The following is a 24,042-nucleotide window of genomic DNA, read 5'->3' as shown; positions in this document are numbered from 1 at the left end:
CCTGAACAATCAGGTGTTATTCAAAAATAATTAAGTAAACACAAACCTTTAATTCATATTGAGTCAGTAGCTCTTAGGCATTATGAGTTGCAAATTTTTGTGATAAGGCAGACAATAGTAACTGGTAACCACAGTGCACATTCAATGGATATAATTCGCAATTAATCTTTTTTAAAAAGGAACACCCCTATACAGCTGTGTGAGTTTACAGCATGAGTCAAAACAAGGCAAACAAATCATATTATGCCTTTACTAAAGCTGTACAATGGTTTCCAATTACCTATTTAATTGCATTATTAAAAATTGTTTTATAGGTAAATTTAAAATAAACTTTTAGAAATTTTAAAGTAAAGGATGGATCTAAATTTAGTTCTCACACCAGAATGATTTAGGAGGCACCTATGTTCAGTTCCACTGCCACTCCTTCCACCCACCAATATCACAAAGGCTGGTGGTATAAAGTCCAGAGCCCAGCTAAGCACCACTCTCAGTCACCTGTGGTGCAGTTTGCTACCCACAGGCCAGCATGGGGACAGTGAAGGAATCACCCATTGGGGTGCTACTATGGGTGACACTATGCATCGGATTAACTACCTCAGAGCTAGGTAAGGGGCAAATTTTTATGACTGTACAAAAATGATTGTGCTGCTTGGGTTTTATTAATTTTAGGGTTTCCTACGACCTGTTGTCCTTGTTTAGATTTTTCAGATTAAATAATGGAATAAATTTGAATATTAAAATATTTTTTTGGTTCTAACAGGTTCCAAAAAAGTCAACATTATTCCATCCATGACCAAGATATCAATGATTTCAGGTAAGTAGTTACATCTTGCATATGTTTAGTGTGTATTGTTTTCTTTTTAAATGAAATGGGAACAGGTTATGAGAATAATGCCTTAAATGTTTTAATTTCACTTGAGGAATGAGGGTATTACGACTTTCAGTAAACTCATGTAAATAGGGTAACACTAGGATACACTACCTTTTATACCATTTTAGTAAGAAACTTTAATAAATTCAAAAATTTATTTGTTTCATTAAAGTAAAGTCAAACACTGTAGTGCAGAAATATTTGAAAGAATTATGTTACATTTGCATAGTAAATAGAGGTGTGTTACTTAACTTTAAATTTAGCTTATAATAACTGTTTACATTTTCCATTGTATGCATTGTACTCTCTGACTGCTTTAGTGAACATAGCTGCAATGGTTCACGAGAGAAAAGAATAGGAAAAGGCAATGCCCCATCATGGTTAAAATATGACGAGCACAATGGAAGAATTGATTTGCTGTTTGAATTTCCAGGGGTGAGCCCTGCTCACAATGAACGGGTCTGCAGCACATGGGGCAATTACCATTTCAAGGCCTTTGACGGGGACGTCTTCCAGCTCCCATCCAGCTGCAACTACATCTTCACTTCGCAGTGCAGGAGTGCCTATGAGGATTTCAACATCCAAATGAGGCGCGAAGTGGTGAACAACTTGCCGACCATCAGCAAGATCACCATGATTCTTGAGGGCACTGCAGTAGAGCTGGTCAAGGGAAGCATTGCTGTTAATGGAAAAACGTGAGTCATTGGTCACCTTCTTTGTGTTTGTAAAATGCTCTCATAATTAGGGACTGAATTCATTTGAGTTAGTTCTGGTGTCAATTTTCCAGCTCTAATGTTAAAATAATTTATGAATGGTTTGGTACATGTTTGCAGAATTCTGGATACATACTTAATAGAAACATCTTAAGATTAATTTATTGACATAATTTATTCTGCTGTGTTAAGAAAATATACTAGTGCTTTAGAGCATTATCAAGATCGACTTTAAGTGTCAGTAGTGCTCAGGGACAATGGTAGTAAGTGGGATTTGAACCTGGGTCTTCTGGGCAAAGCGTGTTACCCACTAGGTGCACAAAGCCAAGCCAAAGCCATAGGCGAGTGTGTTACCCACTACCACCCCACATGTGTTCATTCATAGTTTTGATGCCTTTATAACATTTTAACAATGTAAATGGTCATGAAAATAAAGAAAATACATTGAATGAGAAGGTTTGTCCAAACTTTTGGCTTGTACTGTATACATGAAACAACCTTTATGGCTATTTTTTAAAACATACTTTGACTCAATTCATAAGGAGGACAGAAATATTTTATTGTAGTTCAAATTTGTGGGCTGTTTAAAAAGACTAAAACCCTCCTTCTGCATTTTATTTCACAATTGATAAATGTATTTTTTTTTACATTTATGACATCAAAAGCAATAAGCAAATACTTTTTATTCTTTTTACTGTAGAATCACACTACCATTCAGTCAGTCAGGAGTCCACATTGAAAAGAGACCTTCTTATATTGCAATCCAAGCAAAGCTAGGACTTGTGGCAATGTGGAATGAAGACGACTCATTCATGGTAAGACATGCCATACAAGAAATGTTCTCTGTATTGTGTCATGTGTGTGTCCCATTTGTTTCAAATTAATTGTGAATTCTTGTCCAAATGTAACTGTTTCAGTTCAGTTTAAGACAGTATTTATGCAAGATCGTTTTAGTGTTTAAAAATAGTTATTTTAAGATAAAATCTGTAATATAAACACATATAGTGTATATAGTAATACATTGGAAGGATATGTATGTATGTCTACCAGGTATGTCAAGCTGATAATCCTTTTAATGATCAATTATTAAGGTGGAGCTGGACAATAAATACAAGAACCAGACTTGTGGTCTTTGTGGAGACTTCAATGGAGTCCAACTTTATGATGAGTTCATCAAAAATGGTATGCAGTCATTTTTCAGTTATGTAGCCAATATTTTAAAATATTTAATAAGGGCACTGTTGTCAGAACACCAAGGAAGGGGAGGACCCAGGCGCAGGTGCTTTGTACAAAAAACATTTTATTAATTTATGGGACAAACAAACATATAGGAATCTACATTGGGGAAGGGGAAGTGGAAACGGAGAAAGGAAAGGAACACTTACTATTGGGCCGCTCGGGTCACCCGACATAGGCCATGACTGGGACCATCTTACACTGGTTGGCAGGGAGGACCATTTCAATTGTGTTTTGTTTATTTTTAAGGTGTAGAAATATCACCCGCTGATTTTGGAAATTTCTGGAAGATGGATGGTCCAACTGAAACCTGCACTGAGAACCCTCTGCCATCTGATGAAAAATGCCACAAGCTGGTATGAGAAATGACTATCAATGTTTACATTATGAATGCCATAGTGTTTTTTTTATAATCTATGTCTTTTGCACCATCATGCCTGTATTGAAGATTTGTTTAAACCATTATATTCTTCTTGGCCTAGACTTCAGTTTGTGAGCACCTGCTTTCCAGCCCATCCTTCAGCAGTTGTAAGGATCTGGTTGCCACAGACTCATTCATCAAGGCTTGTGTGGCAGACATGTGTCACTGTGAGAAGACCTCTGATTCATTCTGCCTGTGCAGCACCATCACCGAGTTTTCCCGCCAGTGTGTTCACGCAGGAGGGAAGCCCACCCAGTGGCGGACTGAGCAATTCTGCTGTGAGTGTAACTTTCTTTTTTTTTTTTACTCTGTGAAAGAGAACAATGGACTAATCGACTGAAATACCCTTGCATTTAACAGCAAAATCATGCCCTAATAACATGGTCCACCAAGAATGTGGAAGTGCTTGTGCAGATACCTGTTCACACCCTGATAGAGGACAAGTGTGTGAGGAACATTGTACTGATGGATGCTTCTGCCCACCCGGTAATTGGAGACAATCTCTATTTAAATGTATATGCACGTATAAATGCACATATAAATGAACAATTAATGTACACTCTAGGCACTGTTCTTGATGATGTCAATGGAAAGGGATGCATTAGCTTGAAGGAATGCTCTTGCACTCACAATGGAAAGAAATACAATCCCGGAGAGTCGTACTCAACCAGCTGCAAACAATGGTATGCTAGTGCTTTCCATGACTACTAGAAAATGTAATCATTTCACTTTCTGATATTAATCGAGCCACACACGCACACACAAACGCACACTAATTGTAATGTTGCCCAAATAGTACCTGTGCTGGAGGACAGTGGAGTTGCCAGGAGAAAAATTGCCCCAGCACTTGTTCAGTGGAAGGAGGCTCTCACATCACCACCTACGATGGGAAAGCTTACACTTTTCATGGTGACTGTACATATGTTTTGTCAAAGGTGAGCCACTAACCCTCTTCCCAGTGCTAGTGAAGTTAACCACATTTAAGCATAAGTGACTAAAAGTAATGTATTTTTTGGCAGCAATGCAATGGAGCAGACTTCACAGTTCTTGGAGACCTTGTCAAATGCGGTCTGACTGACACTGAGAGCTGTCTGAAGGCTGTGACACTGGCTGTTTCTAATGGAGCCACTGTAAGCAACTGGCATGTCATTTTTGCAGCTAGAAAGCTTTACTTGAGGAGGGATGTTGAGCAGTATCTGTTGTGACTAAGGAACCACTTTGCTGTCCTGCTCCATAGGTTATCAACATTCAGGCCAGTGGAAAAACCTTTGTCAACAGAATCTACTCTCAGTTACCTCTTTCAACAGGTAGGTTCCAACAAATACAGTAGTAAGAGTTATTAAACAACATTATATTGGGGGTTTTATAAAGATGTTGCATTATTCTTGGATTTGTTCTTAATCGTTTTTAATCTTTGTTACAGGCGGTGTGAAGATTTTCCAACCATCCACATTTTTCATTATTGTCCAAGCATCTTCTGGCATTGAGCTACAGATCCAGCTCATACCAGTAATGCAGGTCTACATAACAGCAAGCCCTGCACATAGGCAGAAGATCTGTGGTATGTGGCGTTATGCACAACTTTCAGATGTGAGCCACTGACAAACATAAAAATCTAGAATATATTCATTGTAACATACCCATTGCAGGTCTGTGTGGAAATTACAACAGTATCCAAGCTGATGATTTCACAACAATGAATGGAGGAAGAGAAGGAACTGGAGCAGGTTTTGCAAACACCTGGAAAATAAGAGCTAACTGTCCTGACGTCAAGAGCAGCTTTGAGGCTCCATGCAGTTTGAGCTTAGAAAATGGTAATGCCAAAGTTATATGAATTCTGTTGCTTTCTTTTTTTTTTTTTTTGGAGGGCTTGGCATTAACATTGTTGCTGTTATTTTTTGGTCATTTCAGAGAAATATGCTAAGCAGTGGTGCTCTCTTCTTTCTGATCCTAATGGAGTGTTTGCTCCCTGTCACAAAGAGATCAATCCAGACATTTACAAAGAAGTGTGTTTTTAATACTTAAAACAATTCCATAAATTGTTATAAATGATAAATATGAATTGACCTAAATATTTTTTTCCCTAAATGCAGAACTGCATGTATGACAGCTGCAACTGTGAGAAGAGTGAGGACTGTATGTGTGCTGCCCTCTCCTCCTATGTACATGCGTGTGCTTCCAAAGGCATACAGCTGGATAGCTGGAGAAATATGGCTTGCAGTGAGTGCATCTTAAGCGTTTTTTGCATTTTGAAAAAAATTATATGTTTTTGCCAATTGTTTGGCAGTAAATATATTTAGAAGTAAATGGTTTTATCTTTTTCTGCAGATAAATACACCACCACCTGTCCAGGCAACATGGTTTATGCCTCCAGCATAACAAACAGTGATCGCTCGTGCCGGTGCTACAGTGACCCTGATTTCACTTGTTCAACAACATTTCAACCTGTGGATGGCTGCATTTGTGCAGAAGGAACATACTTGGATGATGGGGGGAAATGTGTCCAACCTACCAGTTGCTCTTGCTACTTTAAGGGCCAAGTGATACCCCCTGGAGAAGTCATCAGCAAAGATACAGCCATGTGGTAAGTCACCAACAATAGCCATTGTGCTTTTACAGCTGTTTGACTGCAGATGAATGTAAATAAGAAACAGCGAAGAGTCTCGGGGTGCCAAGTGTCAAGTACTTAGTTCTGTGCACAAAAAGCTTTCTGATTTATATAATGATGGAATCATCTTACACTTTGTCATATTGCATTTTGTTCACAAAAGGAATAAGTCACTGGACACATTTTGTGCTATGCTGTGTTTCACTGTATGCAAATAAGCATTTTATTTATTGATTGCATCACGTTCTTTATGAATTTGTGTATTTCAGCACATGTAAAGCAGGCAAACTCAGCTGCATTGGGGAAACTGAATTCCGTGCATGTATGTACACTTCAAAAAGCTAATGATTTAACTTATGTTACATCATGACAATATGAATCACTAAATATATATTTAATATTTATTTTTTAGCAACATGTATTGCACCCATGGTTTTCTTCAACTGTTCCAAAGCTGACCCAGGAGTCAAAGGTTCAGAGTGCCAAAAGAGCTGTAACACCCTTGACATGGCCTGTGTGAGTGTTTAATAGAAATGACAGGGTGGGAAACTTGCTATGAAGACTTAATTCTATAAATCTCATTTATTGATCTGGATTGTTTCTTTCTCACAACAGATCAGTACAGAGTGTGTGTCAGGTTGTATGTGCCCAAATGAACTTGTGTCTGATGGAAAGGGTGGTTGTATCAAGGAGAGCCAATGTCCCTGCATCCACAATGGAATTCCACACCAAGCAGGGGACAGTATCAAGATTGACTGCAATACCTGGTTTGTTTACGATACCATAAACTTATTTTGTTCTTCACATTAAGAATATCTGAAATACATTCTAAGTCTACAACTTTCAAAACAGTACGTGCAAAGACAGTAAATGGGAGTGTTCCACAAACCTGTGCCATGGAACCTGTGCAATATATGGTGAAGGACACTACATTACATTCGATGGCAAAAGATACAACTTCAATGGAGGCTGTGAATACACTCTTGCACAGGTCAGATTGAACTGGCTATGGACAAATTGTTGGACTACATAGCAAACACGGCTGTATATTGTTGCATGTACTTACTTGATGGTTCTCTAAATAGGATTACTGTGGCAATGCTGATGGCACCTTCAGAGTTATCACAGAGAACATTCCTTGTGGAACCACAGGCACCACTTGTTCAAAGTCAATCAAGCTCTTCTTGGGGGTAATTATTACTTCTACATTACATTTAGCTCTATGTTATAACTCAGATTGAATCAGATTGATTATTGAAATTATTGTCTTTCATCCTAGAATAACGAGTTAATACTGACAGATGGAAGCTATCAAGTTGTACAGAGAAATACAGGCACACAAGTCCCATACCAAATCCGCACCATGGGAATTTATTTAGTAATTGAAGCAAACAATGGTCTGATTCTCATGTGGGATAGGAAAACCAGTATGTTCATTAAACTGAGTCCAGAATTCAAGGTTTGTATGCTGGAACATAATATTTTTCATGGCTTGTGATTGTATTAGCCCTGCTCATTTTGCTGCCATATTTTTCTTTCTAAAAGGGACATGTCTGTGGATTGTGTGGAAACTACGACAGAGATGCCAACAATGATTTTACAAGCAGAAACCAAGAACTTGTAGTTGATCCCCTGGATTTTGGAAATAGCTGGAAAGTGTCTCCAAGTTGCCCTAATACCCAAACCAACAAAAACCCATGTATTTCCAACCCGTACAGACAGTCTTGGGCTCAAAAGCAATGCAGTATAATAAAAAGTGATGTTTTTACATCCTGCCATTCTCAGGTAAGTTCAACATAGCCATTGTAAATTTAAAGTAATTGCTCCACGGCAACTACCTTCTTGAAATTTGAATGTCTTTTGTTTTACTTTTGAGGTGGATCCTTCTCCTTTCTTTGATGCTTGTGTGAGAGATTCATGTGCATGTGATAGTGGAGGAGACTGTGAGTGTTTCTGTACTGCTGTGGCAGCTTATGCCGAGGCCTGCAATGAGGCAGCAGTCTGTGTAGCCTGGAGAACACCAGATATTTGCCGTGAGTTGCATCTCAAAAAATCTCTTAAGTCTTCCAACATTTTAAATGCATTTAACCAACCATGTGGTCTTGCAACATTTTAATTGCATTTTGGCCATGATTTACAGCATTATTTTGTGATTACTATAATCCACCGGGTGAGTGTGAATGGCACTACAAACCTTGCGGTGCTTCATGTATGAAGACTTGTCGAAATCCTTCTGGACAGTGCTCTGCTCAGATACCACCACTGGAAGGTACAGAGAAAATAAATGTATTTAAATATGTTTATTAAAATACACAGATAGTCATTCATAGACATTTTGCTATCGTGCACTAAAGGCAATACTCTCCCCTCTCAGGCTGCTATCCTAAGTGTCCTGCCAATCAGCCATTTTTTGATGAAGACACAATGAAATGTGTAGAGAAGGACAAGTGTGGCTGTTATGACAAAGAGGGGAAACACTACAACAATGGAGAGAAAGTACCCACCTCAGACAACTGTCAGACATGGTATACATTTAAACCATTTGAAAACATCAATTACTACTTTAGAAATTGTGCAAATCCCCAAACCTGAAATATCAAATTTACATTTTCCACAGCTATTGTAGTTCCCTTACAATCAGCTGCAAATATGATGACTCAGGTAAGAACAAATTAAACTGTTCTTCCCTTTAATGTTTTCCTCTGCAATACAGGATTAGCTTTTTCAACATATATTTCATTTTATTTTCTTTCAGCTTGTACTTGCATTTACAATGGGAAAAAGTTCAACATAGGAGCTTTGATTTACAACACCACAGATGGACTAGACAGCTGCTTAACAGCACATTGTGCTGAGAATGGAACGATTGTAAGAAAAATGTATCCATGTCCCACAACTCCAGTCCCAACTACATTAACAGTGACAACAAGGCCTACAACTATTTTCACTTTCACAACAGGTATTTGCAATTTTAAAAGTAATTTTAATATTAACATTGTCCATTTTAGAGGTGTGTGTAACCATAAAATAACTGTAATTTAATCTTAAATTCAATTTTATTTACAAAAACAATCTGAATTTCAAATTTTGTCCGTAGAAACAACTGAGTCTGTGCAAACATCATTCCAAACAACTGCATGCGAGCGTTCATGTAAATGGACAGAATGGTTTGACACTACATTCCCAGTACCTGGGTCTTCTGGTGGAGACTCTGAAATCTATGATAAAATTAGAGCCGAAGGATACAAATTCTGTGAAAAACCAAGCAACATTCAATGCAGAGCTCAAAAATATCCAGATAAAGATATCAGTAGCCTTGGTCAAGTTGTACAATGTGATCTGGCAAAAGGCTTAACATGCAAAAACAAAGACCAAAAAAGCCCTTTCCCTTTGTGTTATAATTACCAAATACGTGTACTCTGCTGTGATGAAAATCTTTGTACACAGACCACAACTATGCCACCAACAACAAAACCAGAGTACTGTAAAGTGTGTACATGGACAAAATGGATAAATGATGACTATCCACAGCCTGGACCTGGAGGAAGTGATATAGAATCAATCAGTAAAATTAGTAAAAAATTTAAGACATGCGAAAAGCCAATTAATATATCCTGCCAAGCAGTGCGTTATCCTGGGGTTCCCCTGTCAGAGCTTGACCAAAATGTGGTGTGCAACACAGCGGAGGGATTAATATGCAAGAATATCGATCAAAGCCCAATTCCACAGTGTCTTGATTATGAAATAAAACTAGAGTGCTGTACAATGGAGATATGTTCTGTGACAACGCTCCCTCCAGTGCCTACTTCACCTTCAAGCACAACAAAAACTACAACTACTGCTTCAACAACACAAACAACTACTCCAAGATCTACTACTCAAACTACGAGTTCAAGCACAACTATTACCACAAGTCCTACAACAACACCAACCTCTACAGAAACCACTTCAAAACCCAGTACATCAACAAGTACTACAACAACTCCCACTACAACAACCATGAAACCATGCACTTGTGAATGGTCCAACTGGCTTAATTTTGGAACACCAACATCAGGTCCTAATGGTGGAGACAGTGTAACGATTCAGAAGATCAAAGAAACTCTTCGTCTGGACTGCAAAATAAATATTATTGAATGCAGAGCAAAACAATACCCTGGTCTCCCACTGACACAGCTTGGACAGGATGTCGTCTGCAGCACATCTGTTGGGCTTCTTTGTTTAAACAAAAATCAAGGCCTCCAAGGAAAGTGTTTTGATTATGAAATCAGAGTGCAGTGTTGTTCAGACTGTCCGTCAACTACACATACAACTACTCCAACAACTACCACTCAAACAACAACCTCAAGCACAACGGTCACAACAACAACTCCCACCACAACACCAACATCTACATCTACAGAAACTACTTCAACCCCCAGTACTTCAACGGGTACTACAACAACTCCTACTACAACACCCATGAAACCATGCACTTGTGAATGGTCAAACTGGCTTGATTTTGGACCCCCAACATCAGGTCCTAACGGAGGGGACAGTGTAACAATTCAGAAGATCAAGGAAACTCTTCATCTGGACTGTACAATTAGCACGATTGAATGTAGAGCTAAACAGTTTCCTGGTCTACCACTTACACAGCTTGGACAAGATGTTACGTGCAGTAAATCTGTTGGACTTCTTTGTCTGAACAAAAACCAAGGCCCTCAACAAAAGTGTTTTGATTATGAAATCAGAGTGCAGTGTTGTTCAGAGTGTCCATCAACTACACATACAACTACTCCAACGACTACCACTCAGACAACAACCTCAAGCACAACGGTCACTACAACAACTCCCACCACAACACCAACATCTACATCTACAGAAACCACTTCAACCCCCAGTACTTCAACAGATACTACAACAACTCCAACTACAACACCCATGAAACCATGCACTTGTGAATGGTCCAACTGGCTTGATTCTGGACCCCCAACATCAGGTCCAAATGGAGGGGACAGTGTAACAATTCAGAAAATCAAAGAAATTCTTCATCTGGACTGCACAATAAGCACAATTGAATGTAGAGCTAAACAGTTTCCTGGTCTACCACTGGCACAGCTTGGACAAGATGTTACTTGCAGTAAATCTGTTGGACTTCTTTGTCTGAACAGAAATCAAGGCCCCCAGCAGAATTGTTTTGATTATGAAATCAGAGTGCAGTGTTGTTCAGAGTGTCCATCAACTACACATACAACTACTCCGACGACTACCACTCAGACAACAACCTCAAGCACAACCGTCACTACAACAACTCCCACCACAACATCTACATCTACAGAAACCACTTCAACCCCAAGTACTTCAACAGGTACTACAACAACTCCTACTACAACACCCATGAAACCATGCACTTGTGAATGGTCCAACTGGCTTGATTTTGGACCCCCAACATCAGGTCCAAATGGAGGGGACAGTGTAACAATTCAGAAGATCAAGGAAACTCTTCAATTGGACTGCACAATAAGCACAATTGAATGTAGAGCAAAACAATACCCTGGTCTACCACTGACACAGCTTGGACAAGATGTTACTTGCAGTAAATCTGTTGGACTTCTTTGTCTGAACAAAAATCAAGGCCCTCAACAAACATGTTTTGATTATGAAATCAGAGTGCAGTGTTGTTCAGAGTGTCCATCAACTACACATACAACTACTCCAACAACTACCACTCAAACAACGACCTCAAGCACAACTGTCACTACAACAAGTCCCACCACAACACCAACATCTACATCTACAGAAAGTACTTCTACCCCCAGTACTTCAACAGGTACTACAACAACTCCTAGTACAACACCCATGAAGCCATGCACTTGTGAATGGTCCAACTGGCTGGATTTTGGACCCCCAACATCAGGTCCAAATGGAGGGGACAGTGTAACAATTCAGAAGATCAAAGAAACTCTTCATCTGGACTGCACAATAAGTACACTTGAATGTAGAGCAAAACAATACCCTGGTCTCCCACTGACACAACTTGGACAGGATGTTATTTGCAGCACATCTGTTGGCCTTCTTTGTTTAAACAAAAACCAAGGCCTCCAAGGAAAGTGTTTTGATTATGAAATCAGAGTGCAGTGTTGTTCAGAGTGTCCATCAACTACACATACAACTACTCCAACAACTACGACTCAGACAACGACCTCAAGCACAACTGTCACTACAACAACTCCCACCACAACACCAACATCTACATCTACAGAAACCACTTCAACCCCAAGTACTTCAACAGGTACTACAACAACTCCTACTACAACACCCATGAAACCATGCACTTGTGAATGGTCCAACTGGCTGGATTTTGGACCCCCAACATCAGGTCCAAATGGAGGGGACAGTGTAACAATTCAGAAGATCAAAGAAACTCTTCATCTGGACTGCACAATAAGCACAATTGAATGTAGAGCAAAACAATACCCTGGTCTACCACTGGCACAGCTTGGACAAGATGTTACTTGCAGTAAATCTGTTGGACTTCTTTGTCTGAACAGAAATCAAGGCCCTCAACAAACGTGTTTTGATTATGAAATCAGAGTGCAGTGTTGTTCAGAGTGTCCATCAACTACACATACAACTACTTCGACAACTACCACTCAGACAACGACCTCAAGCACAACGGTCACTACAACAACTCCCACCACAACACCAACATCTACATCTACAGAAACAACTTCAACCCCCAGTACTTCAACAGGTACTACAACAACTCCAACTACAACACCCATGAAACCATGTACTTGTGAATGGTCCAACTGGCTGGATTTTGGACCCCCAACATCAGGTCCAAATGGAGGGGACAGTGTAACAATTCAGAAGATAAAGGAAACTCTTCATCTGGACTGCACAATAAGCACAATTGAATGTAGAGCAAAACAATACCCTGGTCTACCACTGGCACAGCTTGGACAAGATGTTACTTGCAGTAAATCTGTAGGACTTTTTTGTCTGAACAAAAATCAAGGCCCTCAACAAAAATGTTTTGATTATGAAATCAGAGTGCAGTGTTGTTCAGAGTGTCCGTCAACTACACATACAACTACTCCAACAACTACCACTCAAACAACAACCTCAAGCACAACGGTCACAACAACAACTCCCACAACAACTCCAACATCTACATCTACAGAAACTACTTCAACCCCCAGTACTTCAACAGGTACTACAACAACTCCAACTACAACACCCATGAAACCATGCACTTGTGAATGGTCCAACTGGCTGGATTTTGGACCCCCAACATCAGGTCCAAATGGAGGGGACAGTGTAACAATTCAGAAGATAAAGGAAACTCTTCATCTGGACTGCACAATAAGCACAATTGAATGTAGAGCAAAACAATACCCTGGTCTACCACTGGCACAGCTTGGACAAGATGTTACTTGCAGTAAATCTGTTGGACTTTTTTGTCTGAACAAAAATCAAGGCCCTCAACAAAAATGTTTTGATTATGAAATCAGAGTGCAGTGTTGTTCAGAGTGTCCGTCAACTACACATACAACTACTCCAACAACTACCACTCAAACAACAACCTCAAGCACAACGGTCACAACAACAACTCCCACAACAACTCCAACATCTACATCTACAGAAACTACTTCAACCCCCAGCACTTCAACAGGTACTACAACAACTCCTACTACAACACCCATGAAACCATGCACTTGTGAATGGTCCAACTGGCTTGATTTTGGATCCCCAACATCAGGTCCAAATGGAGGGGACAGTGTAACAATTCAGAAGATCAAGGAAACTCTTCATCTGGACTGCACAATAAGCACAATTGAATGTAGAGCTAAGCAGTTCCCCAATCTGCCACTGTCTCAACTTGGACAGGATGTTACATGCAGTACATCTGTTGGGCTTCTTTGCTTAAACCAAAACCAAAGCCCCCAGCAAAAGTGTTTTGATTATGAAATCAGAGTGCAGTGTTGTTCAGAGTGTCCATCAACAACACATACAACTACTCCAACAACTACCACTCAAACAACAACCTCAAGCACAACGGTCACAACAACTCCAACAACAACTCCAACATCTACATCCACAGAAACTACTTCAACCCCCAGTACTTCAACAGGTACTACAACAACTCCTACTACAACACCCATGAAACCATGCACTTGTGAATGGTCCAACTGGCTTGATTTTGGATCCCCAACATCAGGTCCAAATGGAGGGGACAGTGTAACAATTCAGAAGATCAAGGAAACTCTTCATCTGGACTGCACAATAAGCACAATTGAATGTAGAGCTAAGCAGTTCCCCAATCTGCCACTGTCTCAACTTGGACAGGATGTTACATGCAGTACATCTGTTGGGCTTCTTTGCTTAAACCAAAACCAAAGCCCCCAGCAAAAGTGTTTTGATTATGAAATCAGAGTGCAGTGTTGTTCAGAGTGTCCATCAACAACACATACAACTACTCCAACAACTACCACTCAAACAACAACCTCAAGCACAACGGTCACAACAACTCCAACAACAACTCCAACATCTACATCCACAGAAACTACTTCAACCCCCAGTACTTCAACAGGTACTACAACAACTCCTACTACAACACCCATGAAACCATGCACTTGTGAATGGTCCAACTGGCTTGATTTTGGATCCCCAACATCAGGTCCAAATGGAGGGGACAGTGTAACAATTCAGAAGATCAAGGAAACTCTTCATCTGGACTGCACAATAAGCACAATTGAATGTAGAGCTAAGCAGTTCCCCAATCTGCCACTGTCTCAACTTGGACAGGATGTTACATGCAGTACATCTGTTGGGCTTCTTTGCTTAAACCAAAACCAAAGCCCCCAGCAAAAGTGTTTTGATTATGAAATCAGAGTGCAGTGTTGTTCAGAGTGTCCATCAACAACACATACAACTACTCCAACAACTACCACTCAAACAACAACCTCAAGCACAACGGTCACAACAACAACTCCCACAACAACTCCAACATCTACATCTACAGAAACTACTTCAACCCCCAGTACTTCAACAGGTACTACAACAACTCCTACTACAACACCCATGAAACCATGCACTTGTGAATGGTCCAACTGGCTTGATTTTGGATCCCCAACATCAGGTCCAAATGGAGGGGACAGTGTAACAATTCAGAAGATCAAGGAAACTCTTCATCTGGACTGCACAATAAGCACAATTGAATGTAGAGCTAAGCAGTTCCCCAATCTGCCACTGTCTCAACTTGGACAGGATGTTACATGCAGTACATCTGTTGGGCTTCTTTGCTTAAACCAAAACCAAAGCCCCCAGCAAAAGTGCTTTGATTATGAAATCAGAGTGCAGTGTTGTTCAGAGTGTCCATCAACAACACATACAACTACTCCAACAACTACCACTCAAACAACAACCTCAAGCACAACGGTCACAACAACAACTCCCACAACAACTCCAACATCTACATCTACAGAAACTACTTCAACCCCCAGTACTTCAACAGGTACTACAACAACTCCTACTACAACACCCATGAAACCATGCACTTGTGAATGGTCCAACTGGCTTGATTTTGGATCCCCAACATCAGGTCCAAATGGAGGGGACAGTGTAACAATTCAGAAGATCAAGGAAACTCTTCATCTGGACTGCACAATAAGCACAATTGAATGTAGAGCTAAGCAGTTCCCCAATCTGCCACTGTCTCAACTTGGACAGGATGTTACATGCAGTACATCTGTTGGGCTTCTTTGCTTAAACCAAAACCAAAGCCCCCAGCAAAAGTGTTTTGATTATGAAATCAGAGTGCAGTGTTGTTCAGAGTGTCCATCAACAACACATACAACTACTCCAACAACTACCACTCAAACAACAACCTCAAGCACAACGGTCACTACAAAAACTCCCACAACAACTCCAACATCTACATCTACAGAAACTACTTCAACCCCCAGTACTTCAACAGGTACTACAACAACTCCTACTACAACACCCATGAAACCATGCACTTGTGAATGGTCCAACTGGCTTGATTTTGGATCCCCAACATCAGGTCCAAATGGAGGGGACAGTGTAACAATTCAGAAGATCAAGGAAACTCTTCATCTGGACTGCACAATAAGCACAATTGAATGTAGAGCTAAACAGTTCCCCAATCTGCCACTGTCTCAACTTGGACAGGATGTTACATGCAGTACATCTGTTGGGCTTCTTTGCTTAAACCAAAACCAAAGCCCCCAGCAAAAGTGTTTTGATTATGAAATCAGAGTGCAGTGTTGTTCAGAGTGTCCATCAACAACACATACAACTACTCCAACAACTACCACTCAAACAACAACCTCAAGCACAACGGTCACTACAAAAACTCCTACAACAACTCCAACATCCACATCTACAGAAACTACTTCAACCCCCAGTACTTCAACAGGTACTACAACAACTCCTACTACAACACCCATGAAACCATGCACTTGTGAATGGTCCAACTGGCTTGATTTTGGATCCCCAACATCAGGTCCAAATGGAGGGGACAGTGTAACAATTCAGAAGATCAAGGAAACTCTTCATCTGGACTGCACAATAAGCACAATTGAATGTAGAGCTAAACAGTTCCCCAATCTGCCACTGTCTCAACTTGGACAGGATGTTACATGCAGTACATCTGTTGGGCTTCTTTGCTTAAACCAAAACCAAAGCCCCCAGCAAAAGTGTTTTGATTATGAAATCAGAGTGCAGTGTTGTTCAGAGTGTCCATCAACTACACATACAACTACTCCAACAACTACCACTCAAACAACAACCTCAAGCACAACGGTCACAACAACAACTCCCACAACAACTCCAACATCTACATCTACAGAAACTACTTCAACCCCCAGTACTTCAACAGGTACTACAACAACTCCTACTACAACACCCATGAAACCATGCACTTGTGAATGGTCCAACTGGCTTGATTTTGGATCCCCAACATCAGGTCCAAATGGAGGGGACAGTGTAACAATTCAGAAGATCAAGGAAACTCTTCATCTGGACTGCACAATAAGCACAATTGAATGTAGAGCTAAGCAGTTCCCCAATCTGCCACTGTCTCAACTTGGACAGGATGTTACATGCAGTACATCTGTTGGGCTTCTTTGCTTAAACCAAAACCAAAGCCCCCAGCAAAAGTGTTTTGATTATGAAATCAGAGTGCAGTGTTGTTCAGAGTGTCCATCAACAACACATACAACTACTCCAACAACTACCACTCAAACAACAACCTCAAGCACAACGGTCACAACAACAACTCCCACAACAACTCCAACATCTACAGAAACTACTTCAACCCCCAGTACTTCAACAGGTACTACAACAACTCCTACTACAACACCCATGAAACCATGCACTTGTGAATGGTCCAACTGGCTTGATTTTGGATCCCCAACATCAGGTCCAAATGGAGGGGACAGTGTAACAATTCAGAAGATCAATGAAACTCTTCATCTGGACTGCACAATAAGCACAATTGAATGTAGAGCTAAACAGTTCCCCAATCTGCCACTGTCTCAACTTGGACAGGATGTTACATGCAGTACATCTGTTGGGCTTCTTTGCTTAAACCAAAACCAAAGCCCCCAGCAAAAGTGTTTTGATTATGAAATCAGAGTGCAGTGTTGTTCAGAGTGTCCATCAACTACACATACAACTACTCCAACAACTACCACTCAAACAACGACCCCAAGCACAACGGTCACAACAACACCCACCACAACACCAAAATCTACATCTACAGAAACCACTTCAACCCCCAGTACTTCAACAGGTACTACAAAAACACAAACTACAACTCCAAGTACGACCCAAAGTACATTTGTTACTACAACATTTCCCACAACAACTCCAACAACTATTCCAACTACAACTGACATGACTACTTCCCATACAGTCACTACTACAACTACTATGCCACCTTGTACTTGTCAGTGGTCAGACTGGATTGACATTGGACCTCCTACATCAGGTCCGAATGGTGGAGACAGTGAATCAATTAAAGATTTGTTTTTATCAGGCCTTATTAGCTGTGAAAATGCAATTAACGTTCAATGTCAGGCTAAACAATACCCTGGAACACCCCTTTCCCAGTTAGGTCAGGATGTCCTTTGCAGTCCTAGTGTGGGACTTATTTGCTTTAACAAAAACCAGAAGTCTGACCATGACTGTCTGGATTATGAAATCAGAGTGCAGTGTTGTTCAGAGTGTCCGTCAACTACACATACAACTACTCCAACAACTACCACTCAGACAACAACTGTCACAACATCTCCAACATCTACATCTACAGAAACTACTTCAACCCCCAGTACGTCAACAGGTACTACAACAACTCCTACTACAACACCCATGAAACCATGCACTTGCGAATGGTCCAACTGGCTTGATTTTGGACCACCAACATCAGGTCCAAATGGAGGGGACAGTGTAACAATTCAGAAGATCAAAGAAAGTCTTCATCTGGACTGCACAATAAGCACAATTGAATGTAGAGCTAAACAGTTCCCCAATCTGCCACTGTCTCAACTTGGACAGGATGTTACATGCAGTACATCTGTTGGGCTTCTTTGCTTAAACCAAAACCAAAGCCCCCAGCAAAAGTGTTTTGATTATGAAATCAGAGTGCAGTGTTGTTCAAACTGTCCAACAACTACTTATTCAACTCCAAGAACTACTGCAAAAACTAAAAGTACTACTCAGACCATAACCCCATCCACAACTGTTCATACAACAGAACCCTGGCCAACCTCAATTACAATGACAACAACAAAACTGGAAACTACTACAGCACCATTTACCATACACACACACCCATCAAGTCTTCCAGTAACAGCTCCCCAAGAAAACTGTACTCATTGCAGTTTTTCTGGACACCTCTTCCCTGCCGGTAATGTAATTTACTTGTACATTTAACAGTCAATAATATCTAAAAATAGATACATATACTTATATATTTGTACTTTTGCTCTACAGGTTCTATTATATACAATGAAACTGACCACAATGGACACTGTTATGTTGCCATCTGTACCATAGAGTGTAAAATTGAGAAGCAATCTTTACCCTGTCATATTACTTCTCCAACTACACTATCCCCAACCACACCTAAAGTACCTATTAACCCAGACTGTAACAACCTCAGTCCACCTAGAAAGGTAATCTATAAGTCCATCAAGCAATGTTTATGTGTGTATCTGCATTTTTGTGTGTGTTCATATACTGATATATTCATACTTATTTTTGTCTTTCTGTAGCATGGTGAAAGCTGGAATTCTCCCACTCATAACTGTACTATTGATACATGTGTCAATGGCACAGTCACTCAGAGCCCAAAGCAGTGTAGCCATGAGACACCACCTAAATGTGAAAACAATTTCCCTGCAGTCAAAGTCCTGGATGAAACTGGGTGCTGTTACAAATATGAATGTCAATGTGAGTGCATCTGGGGAAAATGATATATTTATTATTTATATTATTATGCTGTCCCAAGGATATAATTTTATAGTTAATAATGAATAGTTTTGTATTTTCCTCCACTTCCAAGGTCGCTGTTTTGGATTTGGGGACCCCCATTATGTCACCTTTGATGGAACATATTACAGCTTCCAAGGAAATTGTTCTTACATCTTGGTCAAAGAGATCATTCCAAAGTACAACTTTAGTGTTGTCATTGATAACGTTTACTGTGATGCCCCTGATGGCCTGTCATGTCCTCAGTCCCTAACTGTTTATTACAATTCCTATGTGATCTTTATGACCCAAAAACTTTCTGATGGAATAGTCACCAACTTGGTAATTATGATGTTTCTGCATCAAAAACAGATTAGCAAAAATAGTTTTTTTATGTATAAATTTTGCAATATTAATGTCTGTTCTTTCCTCTGCCAAGGTCTATGTGAATCACAAGCGCATATTCCCAGCCTATCAGAATAAGGATTTCCGAATCACTGACAATGGCATAGAAACATTGCTAGTCATTCCAGCCATTGATGCCCAAGTTATGTTTACTGGCCTTATGTTTAACATTGAACTTCCTTGGAGTAAATTTCATGGCAACACTGAAGGACAATGTGGTGAGAATGTTTTACATATATATGTGTGTGTGGTGTGTGTGCGTGTGTTTGTGTGTTTAAAGGATTCATGTAATGTATGCATGTTTTATTGAATTCTGTCCAGTGTGTACTACACAAAACAAGCCTGAGTGAATGCAACTAGATTTTTTTGTAAGATACATTTATTTAAACCGTTTTTATATGAGCAGTCTGATTATTAACTCCGACACTTGCCAGTATTTGAGATTTACTGTTTAATATCTTTGTTTATTTTTATTTATTAGGAACATGTGACAATAATCGCAAGGATGACTGCCGTTTGCCCAACGGTACCATTGACTCATCTTGTTCAGATATGGCTAACCACTGGCCTGCGCATGATAACAGCAGCCATTGCACTCCCCCACCTACACCTCCAAATCCACCTCCAGGCTGTAATCCAGACATTTGTAAAATTATTAAGAGCAAGTAAGTTCAAACAAGTAATTCAGCAATTTAGTAATTTAATTAGTTTCTAGTTATTAGTTAACAAAAATTATTTTGTTGATGCGTTTTGCTTTTGAAATGTTTTTCAGGACATTTGAAGAGTGCCATAAAGTTGTACCATATGAGCCATATGTGGAAGCATGCAAATATGATGTTTGCCTCATGAACACTACCACCATTGGATGCACTAGCTTGAAGACTTATGCTGATGAATGCGCTATGCAGGGTGTTTGCATTGAATGGAGATCTGCAAGTCATGGAGCATGTGGTTAGTGTCTATATATACAGTATATGTTTGCAATTAAGGAATATATATATATATTTTTTTTTTTTTCCCTTAATTCCTTGTTATTTTCTGTAAGTCATGTGTCCTTATGTCTGATTTAGAGTTTAGATGCAAAGAGCCCAAGGAGTATAAATCCTGTGGTCCACAGATTGAATCAACCTGTGACGAAAGGTAAATCTGATGGTTCTGTGCCAGTGGTTCTGCATTTACTTTACATTTACGGCATTTATCCAGAGGGACTTACAACCAGTAGTAACAGGAACAGTCCCCCTCAAGCAATTTATGGTTAAGTATCTTGTTAAGAACACAATGGTAGTAAGTTGGATTTGAACCTGGGTCTTCTGGTTCATAAGTGAGTGTGTTACCCACTAGGCTACTACAACCCCTTCTTGTTCTGTGCCAATAGTAATAATAGCTTTTTCCTAATATGTTTAATGTATCTCTCTGTTTCTTTTATAATCTAATTCAATACATTGTTTTATTAAGGTACAACCTCAAATTCATTAAAGATGTGAGTTTGTTTAGTCCGATGGAAAACATGATTTGGGAAGGATGCTACTGCCCTCCAGGCACCACTCTGCTGAGTCACAGTTCTGATGTTTGTCTTCCTACCTGTGGTAAGAATGAAAAATAAATACATACATACATACATACATACATACATACATATAAGGTTTCCAGGATTTCTGGTAACTGAAACCCTCATTTAATATGTATAACTATTTTGTTTTTCATTAGATGTTTGCATGTTACCCAATGGAAAATGGAAAGAGGTAAGGAAAACACACAAAGGAAATAGAGACTTGTAATATGAGTACATCATTATGTCAATAATATTCTTAAATATTATTTCTACTTCAGGCTAATGCAACTTGGTCCAGTGACTGTGATATATGTACATGTGACCCTGACACTCTGACTATCATCTGTGACCATTTAACTTGTCCAACTCAAAGCCCAGTAAAATGTGACCAGGATGGTCAGGTGAAGGTCACTGAAACGGTGGACTGTTGTGAACGAACCAAATGCAGTGAGTAATGTCTCTTTTGGCTTTTGTTATTAATTATCTTGATTGATCTGAAGTAGACTGATTAAGTTAAGGTGGTTCATTATTAGAGTGCCAGTAGATCTAAAAAGATCACAAAGTAGTATTACACAAACACTTGATGATGCCAGACTTGCCTACATTTGGTAAATAAAAATGTATTTCAATTTCAGCATGTGACACCAGCCTTTGTCCAAAGGCACCAGTTTGCCCTCCTGGATACATTCTAGAAGCAACAATGGGAGCCTGCTGTCCCATCTTTGACTGTGGTTAGTGGAATTTTTTATTTTGTTTAATTTACCCCTGAATATAAGAAAATAAATGGCAAACAATTCATACATATATATATATATATATATATATATTATTTATTTATTTATTTATTTATTTATTTTATTTCTACAGTGCCTAAACCAATCTGTCTATTTAACAATACCGAGTATCTGGTAAGAGGTCACTGTAATTTACCCAAAAAATAATGTGGAATATAAGATGTTAAAGAACAATCACAATTTATAACCAATTGTGAAAAATAATTATTAGCTGACTTGTGATGTCCTGTTTTAGCCTGGACAGAGTGTGCCCATGAAAACATGTGAAAAATGCGTGTGTAGTGACAAGCTGGATCCTCAGAACAAACTTCATGCCATTGAATGTGAACCTGTGCATTGTGACACAAACTGTCCAGTAGTAAGTGACTGAAGTTTATATTCTATTATTTTTGTATAACAATTTTCTTGTAGCAATGCATTGAGGACCTGTTCTTTGTGATTTCTAGGGCTTTGCACCACAACCGGTGGATGGGCAGTGCTGTGGAAACTGTGTGCAGACCAGTTGTGTGGCAGTGTATTCAGGCAGCATCACCCACAGCATTCCAGTGAGTATGCTGTTTTTATGTTATTTTTATATTTTCATTGAAACATTTTTTATAACTTTGATTTGAATTACATGTAGTCTGTGACTAAAATTAATTATGCTTCATTATTCAAAGTACTTTTTTTAATCAGCTTAATGCTGCCTGCATATTTATCATTTGAAGTTATTCAGTGAACTTTATGTCACTACAAATATTATTTATGTAGAATAGCCTATGTTGTTAAACAAAAATATTCTCAGTTTTATCACACTGTCCTTCTTTTGTGCCTTTCATCTAACAGCCTGGTGAAATCTGGTACCCCCCTGGCAACAAATGTATCAGATTTGAATGTGTGAAGATTGAGAACCAGTTCATTACAATTGAGGCTCAGACTGTTTGTCCTGAGTTCGATCCTAATGACTGTATTCAGGTAAGTTCCAGATGAAACCATTAAATTATTACAATCTAGAGAAAAGAAAATTTAATGAAATTGATGACATTATTCTAATAATATAAGATTTATTTTAGACATTATTAACATGGGTCTCTGCAGAATATTAACAATATTTTTATAATGCGATTGTTATACAGGGCACTGAAGTCATTGCTCCTGATGGATGCTGTCGAGTCTGTTGTAAGTGCTTCTTTTTCGACTGACATAAAGGGACACAAAAGTATTTTAAGTCTTATTGTATAAACTATACTTATTTTATGTAATGCATTGCATATTCTTTTTTGCCCATGAAAGACTTACAATATCTTTTTCTTGTGTTTTACAGTACCTCGACCAGTTTGCAATGTAACAAAATCTTCTAAATACCTGGAAAGCCGTGGCTGTAAGTCAACAAAACAGGTGGAAGTGACAAGTTGTGAAGGTTATTGTAACACCTTTTCCATGTAAGTATTGAACAAAAATTTCCATTTAATATACAGCACTTAATATGTAACCTCCAGCCTGTACTGACATATTGAAGATATAGCTCAGAAATGTCCTTCTCCATTTGCTCCTATATTTAGGTTCTCTATGGAAAGCAGTACAGTACAGCACTCCTGCTCATGTTGCCAAGAGGTATCAACAAGCAAGAAGGATGTGGAGATGGTCTGCTCTGATGGGTCAAAGTTCAACTACAGTTACACCTACATTGAAAAGTGTGGTTGCCTTGACACAGAATGCACTGTCAAAGAGACCAGCCCAGGTTTGAAGAAGCAGCGCAGGCGTCGGTGAATCAGTTCTAACATTGCTCCTTAACAATAATCATCTATTATTTATAATGTAGTTTACGTTTGTAGTAATCACTCAGCTCAACTTTTATTTTTTACCTGAGGAGCAGGGTTTATTTCTCTTTTTTGTATCATTTCAGCAATTCAAAATTTAATAAACAGCAATATGAATATCTTTGTTGTTTAGTTTTTCTTTGAGTTATAAAATAATGGTG

General features: G+C 39.3%; 1 protein-coding gene across 1 annotated transcript; it reads left to right on the top strand.

The window, feature by feature from the left end:
* Positions 1–526: 526 nt before the first annotated feature.
* Positions 527–23,831, top strand: LOC114766361 (mucin-5AC-like). Its single transcript, XM_028957097.1, has 59 exons — positions 527–605; positions 761–814; positions 1,305–1,566; positions 2,285–2,399; positions 2,676–2,766; positions 3,070–3,176; positions 3,303–3,519; positions 3,602–3,727; positions 3,807–3,924; positions 4,038–4,176; positions 4,261–4,371; positions 4,479–4,548; positions 4,665–4,802; positions 4,891–5,055; positions 5,153–5,247; positions 5,335–5,461; positions 5,570–5,825; positions 6,119–6,165; positions 6,262–6,365; positions 6,465–6,616; positions 6,702–6,840; positions 6,935–7,039; positions 7,129–7,308; positions 7,395–7,634; positions 7,726–7,882; positions 7,990–8,118; positions 8,224–8,374; positions 9,649–9,864; positions 10,138–10,326; positions 10,600–10,788; positions 11,062–11,199; positions 11,518–11,661; positions 11,980–12,123; positions 12,442–12,624; positions 12,904–13,047; positions 13,366–13,509; positions 13,828–13,968; positions 14,287–14,427; positions 14,746–14,889; positions 15,208–15,351; positions 15,670–15,813; positions 16,132–16,275; positions 16,594–16,737; positions 17,056–17,193; positions 17,512–17,694; positions 18,085–18,201; positions 18,743–18,768; positions 18,855–19,036; positions 19,136–19,313; positions 19,426–19,673; positions 19,771–19,954; positions 20,218–20,401; positions 20,509–20,687; positions 20,807–20,876; positions 22,365–22,440; positions 22,529–22,627; positions 22,908–23,036; positions 23,386–23,405; positions 23,624–23,831. The coding sequence occupies exons 1-59, from the start codon at positions 527–529 to the stop codon at positions 23,829–23,831; spliced, it is 8,388 nt and encodes a 2,795-aa protein (XP_028812930.1).
* The last annotated feature ends 211 nt before the right edge of the window (positions 23,832–24,042 follow it).

The sequence above is a fragment of the Denticeps clupeoides genome, chromosome 16, assembly GCF_900700375.1.
Source record: "Denticeps clupeoides chromosome 16, fDenClu1.1, whole genome shotgun sequence".
Classification (NCBI taxonomy): domain Eukaryota; kingdom Metazoa; phylum Chordata; class Actinopteri; order Clupeiformes; family Denticipitidae; genus Denticeps; species Denticeps clupeoides.
Note: the sequence above shows the minus strand (reverse complement) of the source record. Positions and strands in the feature narration are given on the sequence as shown.

Coding starts and splice junctions, on each gene's coding strand:
- LOC114766361 (XM_028957097.1), top strand. CDS start 527: ATGGGGACAGTGAAGGAATCACCCATTGGGGTGCTACTATGGGTGACA. Junction 606..760: donor ATTAACTACCTCAGAGCTAG/GTAAGGGGCAAA, acceptor TGGTTCTAACAG/GTTCCAAAAAAGTCAACATT. Junction 18,202..18,742: donor AACCCCCAGTACGTCAACAG/GTACTACAACAA, acceptor TACTCATTGCAG/TTTTTCTGGACACCTCTTCC.